The following is a 9,496-nucleotide window of genomic DNA, read 5'->3' on the forward strand; positions in this document are numbered from 1 at the left end:
ATAAGCATGATCCTGACAGATTTGGGGAAAATGCTGTCATAATTCCATTAAAATTTTATGAAGTTCAGAGTGACAGAGATTTTTTTTTTTAAATGAGTGAACTGGGAGTAAGATGGGAATACATCTTTGATGGAACACTCATTCACGAATAGGGGCAAAAGGGCAAGGCAAGAGGAAACTGTATAATATAAAGGAAATCCAGTCAGACACAGGGAGACATTACATGTCTCCAAACAGACAGTAACACAAGCTTTTGATCAAACTCTGGACTGTACATGTGAGACAGGAACACTACTATTTTTACTACTGTGCCACCATAAAAATGTTAATTATTACCAATACAATTACTCAAAACCTTTTTCTTAACTGTTTGTATTCATTTTTGGGGGGAAATTTAATTAAGAAATGTTTAATTTTGCCTCGCCACTGATTCTTCAAGTCTTCTTTATTCTATTGCACAGATCAACATCATTCATCCAAAAGCAAATATTTTGGTGTGTAGTGGTCGATGTTTTAACAGGGATAGTAGAAGGACATGTCCAGCACATCACTGTATAGGTTTTTTTTTCACATAGGGTTGAGCTCAGGTAACTGTTTACACGTTTACTGGTTCCACATAGATTCGGTTACTGTCATTCTTATTGTTTATGCTTTAACACTTTCTTATTGTGAAACCTTTCATTTGAAGATTTACATACTGTTGTTAATGTAAAGATGATAACGTTTATTTTTATTGCAAAAAAATCCCCCCCCCCCCTTTACCATCAACAACAGCTTTACACACTCTTCACACTCCAAACATTCTCCAAACATTCAGCTGAAATCTCCAAACTTCCCTGCTCCAAAACAACCCCAAACAACTAAGCTTCCACTTTTTTTTTTCTCACTGGGGCTGTGAGGTAGTCTTGTAACATCTTCTCACCTGTTTTCTGTTTTACATTAGTTCTTCTGTTTGAGCCAAAAATTTCAAAATTGGAGTCATTTGTCCGCAGTAATTTTTTCCAGTCCTTCACTGTCCAATTCTTGTTTTTTTTGCCTTCACCTAGTTTGTTTCATATAATCAAAAGGAATGCGTGTGTCTCAAAAACAATTAAATCAATCTTTTCAAACTGTGAGAGGCACCGTATAAAGCAATAGCATTTTCCTATGTCCTCTTATATCTTTGTTCTTATGTAAAATTTTATTAAACCTACAACATATATATCCTTTTTTTCTTGGGTTCTAATGTTAGGACTATTTTTAATTATTTTATATCAAAATGTTCAAGTTCCCTTTAAAATAGAGAACTACAGTGGCACCCAATTAAAAAAATACAGTATAAGATATAATTTTCAACAAATTATACCCTAAGAATGCTAAAATGTTAATTACAGTAGCTTAAAAAATTTATACTGCCTATTTACTGTCTTTTTTTGCTGTTTCCCTTTTCTTTTTTTTTGGTGTGGGACGAGCCTTTAATTTCCTGCTTCGTTAATTGCCGAGGTTATGAAATCAATGCATCAAACAACAAAGCAAAGTACAACAAGAAGCACGAAGGGGTCACACTCTGGGTATGAGTATATATTTTCTAAGTATACTATAATAAGACTGTTTAAAATGATACTTATAAAATATAGTTATTTAAAATATTGTAAGACAAATTATTAAAAAAATATACATTTAATTTGATATTATAGTATATGTGGACTGATCATGACATATGACATAAATATTATGTATATAGCTTATCTTAAGTTTATCTAATAAACAATATATGGTAAAAAAAAAAATAAATAAATAAATAAATAAATAAAATTGTAATGTGTTCCTGTAAACGAATAATTTGTTGCTTGTTCTGATGATAGTATTTTAGATATCACAGTACGTTGGAATCCGCGGTACTGGATTCTATGCTTATCATACTCTGATTTTTAAAATACCGTTCCACCACTAGACCAGACACTGTAGACTGATTTACCCCTGTACTGTCTGTAAACATCTACGTCTAACCTAGACTGCTTTCTGTGGTGTCTATTGTTACGCAAAACTCTGAAGACCATTGTGTAGACTGTAAAAATAAAGAGGCATCTTCAGGGATAAAAAGAATCTCACAGCACCTGTAGCTAAACACAATACCAGGTTTTGAAAACTGAGCAAAAAAGGATTTTTTTTTTTACTTTGTAAATGGATCCAAGTCACGTCGCAACAGCGGCAATGAGACAGAGAGATGAAAGTGGTTGAGGGCTAAAGGAGGAAATAGGGGTGAAAGAGGTATCACCAGGTAGTCTGCTCATACTGACAGCTTCTAAACCAGGCAAGACAACATCAATTCTGACTATAAACTCAGACCAGTGTTGAGTGAAGACGTAAAGAAATATATAAAGAAAGTTTATATATGTATATATATATATATATATATATATATATATATATATATATATATATATATATATATATATATATATATATATATATATATATATATATATATAATTAGTTTTTTTTATTCGGTTATCAATATGAGTTCAGACAATATGAACACTTAAAAAAGAAATAAGGAATGTGAATAATGTTTCTTATGCTACAGTTTAGTTGCCAACATGAAAACAGTCCACAACATATTTATATTAATCTGCAAAAATGCACATAGTTTTATTTAAACGTACAATGTTCTGATTTTCAGATTCTGGTTTTAAATGCATTTACTTTACTTAGAATATTGATTTCTACACCCGATAAAGTATTTCTGTAATTCATGTTTAGATTTCTAAATGTTTTGAGTTTTACCTCTTTAAATAAAGTTATATGTAGATATGAAATAAACATTATACAATTATCAAGCTATCAGATTTTGAATACCACCAGACACACAAGCAAGTGTGAAATTAACACCTCCAGTATTCATACACGCAGCTCGACTGTCAGTGTTAAAGGATCGCCAGTGAGTTTGCTGAGTTTCACATTGCAATCGTGATTGCAGAAATTATGGAAATATGAAACCCTCTCGACCTATGACCTCTCGAGAACATCTGAGGTCATAGGTCCTGCTTCTAAAGATACATTTTCTTCTTCTTTTTATTTTATTTCATTCATACTACAGATAAGCAGTGATAAATGTAAACATCAGGATGTAAAAAGGGACTGGAGTTTAGAATGAGTTTTCACTAAAGTATCAGGAAATGATAGTACAGACAGATGCTAGCATTGTTGTTTATGTTATGTTATGCTATGCTTTGTATATGAATAGTAAAAGCTTTCAAATAATAAAAATTAATTAAAAGGTTTTCCAAATATTTCCCCCTTTATTATTTAAAGGTGATTCAGTGCCACACTGTTTTATATTAATTAAATTTTTTTCATATATAACGGTTAGAATTGTGTTTTATAATATAGTCTATAAAGGAGTTTTTCAGTGTTTCTTATAGATCTACTGTAAGACTGGTTCATAAGGAAACACTATATTGCTGTTTTCTAAACCATTAAGAGGACTATGTTTTTTTTTTTTTTTTAACCCTAATGGTATATTTAAAATTGAACATTGTAAAGGATCAGAAAACACTTTAGTGAAAAGAAATATTTTTAATCAGACAAACCTTCAAATGTTATTTTAAACATTTTTAAGCAATTGAGTAAATCATTTTATCAAGATTAAATAATGTTCAGAAGAAAAAAAAAAAAAAAAAAGAGTAACCCAGAAAGCTGGGTAATGTTTTACTGAGATAACGTTGACATTCGTATTAAATATAGTCTGTTTTCCAATCCAAGCAGCAGCCTGTGATTTATGTTGCTGTGGATTCTCTGCTGTGGGCCACAGACTGCACACCACACACTCCTCTAATCAGTTTACTTCTTCAGCATTTCCTGGGAGAGGCAGCCATGTATAGTGTGGAGTGTGAAGGCTCATTTGGTGCAGAGAATACAGCAGAGCGTTGCGCCCCTCCTCGGGAGATTAACCCTGATAGCACTGTGCTGTGGCATCCAGAGAGGAAATGTTTTGTTTTGACTCACTCTTCTTTTCCTTTTTAAAATTGGACGATAATACTTGTTTACCAGCACACACATGCACTGGATAGACATGGATCATGGGCAACAAAACACCTTGCCATATCAGGTTTTATACCAACCCCACTCAAAGCCTCCTAGCTACAGACAGCGATAGTGGAAAACATTACAGAGTATGAGTATTGTCAAGTGCAGTTATCCGCTCAATTATCTGTCGGTTTTCATTATCGGGTTCAAGCAAAGACAGAGGTAGACGCAGTAAAAAAAAAAAGAAATTGTGATTCAAAACGATAGCCTTTTTTTTTTTTTTTTAGAAGTCACAATCATGTTTAATATAAAAGGACTTTTCAATGTCATATCATGAAGAATACACAGGGAGCACTTCTGTAATTGCTTGCAAAGTTCAGGTAAAGAAGAACTCCGGGTCTTCAGTCCCAGTCTACACACAAGAGACGCGGTGAACATGCATCACAAATACATCTTACGGAGCTCAAAGCAAAACAACAAGAACAAACGAGTCAGTGGTTGAGTCGGCCTCGTTGATGCCAGATGGCACGTAGACAAGCAGCCGTCTTGATGGGCGAAATTCATCCACGCGTTTGGGTTGGAAGAGACAACAGGATGCCGCCCTCTGTTATACGGGCAGCTGAAGGAAAAGGAGTAAAAACGGAGTGTAAGCGATGAACTAATGACCAGATTCAGGTGGGAGTAACAATATTTATCAGAAAAAAAGGAGTGTGTTGGGTTTCAACCTCCATTACAGTCCATTTGGGAATGAAGAAATGCAACACACTCATTTGTCACTGACCTCCCCCACAATTCTTCCAAGTCAGTATTATCTCATTACAAAGAGGAAGCTGATTCCACACCATTCATGTAAAATTAAGCATTTAAATGACTCAGTTCCTTCCATATATGATTGGAAAGAGAACCCAATGAGCAGGAGAGAATCAAGTAAGATCTCTGCTAGGGCTTTATAAAATAAATACGCTTAACTTATGGCTTAGAAATGAGGCTCCTGAAACCAGTCCAAATGTGTGTTTGAGATCCACCCAAATGTTTCCCTAATTTGCGTCCCATAATCCTATTAAACCCTGGCTATAAAAATCCTTTCTTTTCTCATTAGCCAATACAAATGGGGAGGTGTGGGTCAGACCACGGATGCGACAGAGGTGACGGAGGTCACCTTGTTGTCCTCGGCCCACGGCTGGAGGTTCTGCAGAGCGTACAAAGACGAGTTGTGGAGGCAAAGAGGGTCGGGCTGGAGCGGTTGGCTCAGTGTCTTCTGGAAAGCCTCCTGCTGTAGCTGAAGCATTAAACGGTTTGCCTGCTGCCTCTCAGCTTCTCTTTCCTCAGCCGTTTGTCTCCTGTGAGCAAAGATAATAGAGAAGACTTAGAAATAGCTCCTAGCACAATATGTAGCATTCAAAAATAATGATTAAACATTTAGTTTCAGCATAGTCATTGGAAGTATTGCTGATTTTTTTTTCAATGGCTTTCATGCATTTTGAAAGTTGCACACATGCCCAATGATCATGTCTAAACATTAACATTTTGTGATTTGGACAGATGAAAAATATTGTTTATATATTTTTTGTAATAATACCAAAGATTATATTTCAATGATCATTCTTATTCACTGAATAAGCGTCAACCAGTGAGTTCTCAAGTTTGTTTTTAAACAATGGAGCACTTTAATTGTAAGTGAAATTTCATGAATTCAAAATATAGGCTCATTATTTAAATAGGCAAAGTAATGTTCTAGCTTTTTATTCGAGAGCATTTTCATTCCTGAATTTCCCAACAATAGAACACCTAAGGCCTAAATAGGGAAAATGTATAGGTTCATTTGCTTGTGAGTTACTAAGATGTGAATAAAACCCAATAAATAATCCTGTAATAAATACAGCACACTCAAGCATTTCTTGTATATCCTAGATAGTCATAATTATATCTGCAAACATTTCTTTAATATCGATTTTTGTTATTAAATATTTTTTTAAATACTTCACAGAAGTCTGTTCTCATATACCTCATATTTATCTGTAATCATTTTTTTATAACTACAATTACAACTAAAATGACTGCTCACAAACCTGTAGATTTGTCACTTAAATAAATATAATCTATAATTTCATCTAATAAATATAACTCACATTCAGACACATTATACAGGCCAAATATGTGGTTTGATAAATGCGTTGAATTAGTTACAATTATTTATTTGTATTTTGAAAATAAAAATGTCATATTTAGTTTTTTAGCATCACACTTTTGTTAGATACTTCACAAGCTTGACAGAAGAAACACCAATTTCAAATAAAATGAATAAATTAACGAGATGTTTTCCTTTCACATTACACAATATCCGTATTTAGAATCGATTGCATCTATTGTAGGTTCCTATAAGGCAGAATGCTTTTTCAACGGATCATTTGACATAGACATGTTCCTGTCCTGTTTTAGATCCTGTTTGAACATGTTATAGAGACATTGTAGATAAGCCAAATCATTTTCTTGTAGTGTGGGAATTAAAACAACGAGATGTATATTTTAAGGCAGAAACATTGATTAACACATAGAGGGTGTGAACGTGTTGAAACGATGCTGTGGTCTCTACTTTGAGAACATCATATTTTCATCATATTTCCACCCATGGTCAATATCGGAAAAGCTACATAGGTAAGTGTGTGACATGCATTGGGTCTTGCCCATGATAAGCACTTCTCACACACTGTAAATAATTTAGAAACCTGTTGGGAGATGCTTTCAAGGAAAATGCTGACCTAAAATGCTGAAATATCCATGCAGCTTCCATTAAGCAACCGTTAGAGCAAATTTGATGATAATACACTACACAAATCCATCCATTTATTCTTATATAGATATGATAAAGCTAGTAAACATAGCTTCCTTTTCAGGGTCTCAGATTTCTCATACTGCAACGGATCAATGGCCTTTAATGAACCTTTACGTTTTGAACATTTCAGCGGTTCAGACTGCCAATTTGGGAAATGAGATGGAGTTTAGTTATGAATATACATTAAATAGGATATGCAGTATTGTAGGTTTGTTTATTAGTGGGTTTGTCAAATACCAAATCATGTATTGAGTGTAATTTCTTTATATAATAGACATCGACGACATATTATATGACATACTTTTATTTGTTAATGTATATTCCAAATATTCTTGCTCCACTTATCTGAATGCACAAATGTTTTTTTTTATTTTTTTTTTACGGTAAAATAGCGAATACCTTGTCAGGAGATAATGAAGCTCTCACGTTTCCCTATATGTAAGATAAATTCATACTATATGGCCTACTAATTTCACCTAAGTAGCCAACAACCGATTCTTCTAATGTCTAAATGAAATAGAGAAGGATATATTATTGAGTTGACACATCAAAATGGCTTTAATCTATTTTAATTCTTTAAAGGCCATGACTCAGCTTCATTATAAATGCATCAGCTTTAGCAGCATCTCGCCTGCCCACTGTAGCTCGTTGATAAAAAAGACCAAGGTAAGTCAGCCTGGCCTTAATTAGATTGCACACTCATTTGTCCTAAAAGAGCCAACAGCAACAGGTTGATTGGATTAAAGCGAAAGGATGGACATACACTCAATTATTCAGACCTATGGGCTCCATAATGCACTAGAAAGCAAGTTTCAATGTAAGCTTTTAAGAGCTGCAGCACTTTTGCTTGGCCGAGGAAAATGGCATGAAAGAAAACGAAAGGGAAAACGTTTAGCAGAGCTAAGCAAAACCAAAGTGTTGTTTTACCACGAGATGCAAAGTGCTCGTTTCAATGAATCTCACTCTTGGCAAAGAGAGCTGTCTGACTTGGTGCGAAAGAAACACAAACATTAACTGCCAACAGGGGATCGGTGTGATCGAGCCCAAATTTTAACAAACGGTTCCAATCTAAAAGCCGTGCTTTTTTATTGTTCTCATTACATGCGCTACATTTTGTATCCTGCAGCACTTTTCACATATGTCAAATTACATTTTAAAGCTGCACTTTGTGATTGTTTTCTCCTACATCCACTTCATTGCACAGGTTTGGATCAATACTTCCTCATGCAACTAGTGAGACATACAGCTCTAGTATTTGCAAACAAAACAGTGTATCCAAAATGACAAGTTTGTTTGCATATGTAGGCAGAGCCCTGAACATTTGTTGTCTAAACAAACACTCGATCATTTATTCATAATTTATCTCAGTATTTTCTGTGTTGCATTTTGTTGAGTTTTCTGTACAGTTTTTGCCTTTTGACCTGTTAAATCATTCTTTTAGTTGTTCTTTATGCTGAAATCTTCTAGCATGTTCTACATTTATACCTAAATACTTATTTATTTTAAAGAAGGTGTAATGGGTTAGTGATTTTATTATGCCTGAATTAAGCTACCAAATATCTAACATCTGAAATTAATATTAGTTTTTGCTTAGGTTTGTATTCATGAGTGCTTTTGGGTATATTAAATATATATTTTTTAATCTATATCCCATAACCTGGAGAAATCACTGTATCTAAACATTTCTGGACCTGAATCTCAAATTTTTTTTATAAATAAATAAAAATAAAATAAAATAAAAAAACCTTCAGAAGAATATGTCAGATATCTGAGAAAAACATGCCTTATATTTACTATTTACTATATATTTTACTATTTGACTGTCTATTTACTGTAATATATTTTGTTCGAGAGAAAGAGAGTTAGATGGCCACAGCCAATATTATTATCCTTAGTAAGCCAATAGTATTGTTTGTTTATTTGTTTGTTTGTTTGATGGAGAGGGGTGTTGGTGTTAAAGTAAACGAGGTTGGCAAACTTGTTGCAGTAAAACTGTTTGCAGTAAAAGGCATTTCATTTAAACATGTACAATTCTATTACACATGATCTCTCTTTATTCGTTCATACATTTATTCTGAAGTTACTGTGCTCATACAATTTTGTTTTGTTTGTTTGTTTGTTTGTTTGTTTGGTTGGTTGGTTAGTTGGTTGGTTGGCTGTTTGTTTGTTTAGGAAGAGTTGCGCTGAATAAATGAAAGAAACTTTGCGCACCTCCATTTGGTTCTGCGGTTCTGGAACCAGGTTTTCACCTGCGCGTCCGTCATCTTGAGCGCTTTAGCGAGTGTCGCGCGCTCCGCGGAGGCCAAATACTTCTGGCGGTGAAAGCGTTTCTCCAGCTCGCAGATCTGCACGCGACTGAACGACGTGCGCGGCTTTTTCCGCTTGGGCGGCGTGCGGTTCTGGTACGGGTGACCGATCCGCCGCGTTACCGAGAACGGAGAGAGCGCAGCTGGAAAACATGTACAAACAAAAGATGTGCAGCGTTAAATTAAAAACATGACAGATATGCAGTGTTTAATTACATTACAGAGGCGCAGCGTTATAAACACATCACAGATGTGTAGTGTTAAGAATATTACAGATGTGCAGTGTTAAAACAAACACTACAGATGTGCAGTGGTAAAAAAAAAATACATTACTGATGTGCAGTGGTAA

General features: G+C 34.4%; 1 protein-coding gene across 3 annotated transcripts in view; it reads right to left on the reverse strand.

Moving 5' to 3' along the window:
• Window positions 1–3,538: 3,538 nt before the first annotated feature.
• Window positions 3,539–9,496, reverse strand: part of tlx2 (T cell leukemia homeobox 2) — a 17,914-nt gene continuing 11,956 nt past the window's right edge. For 2 of the 3 annotated variants that reach the window (XM_083561650.1, XM_083561649.1), the window contains 2 exons: window positions 9,053–9,290; window positions 3,539–5,348 (listed from right to left, as the gene is read on the reverse strand). In XM_083561650.1, coding sequence (XP_083417776.1) covers window positions 5,132–5,348; window positions 9,053–9,290 — 455 coding nt within the window. In that variant the 3' untranslated portion in view covers window positions 3,539–5,131. The remainder of the gene's footprint in view (window positions 5,349–9,052; window positions 9,291–9,496) is intronic. The other variant, XM_083561651.1, reaches the window with a different exon arrangement.

Source organism: Silurus aristotelis (assembly GCF_946808225.1).
Source record: "Silurus aristotelis genome assembly, chromosome: 14".
Taxonomy (NCBI): Eukaryota; Metazoa; Chordata; class Actinopteri; order Siluriformes; family Siluridae; genus Silurus; species Silurus aristotelis.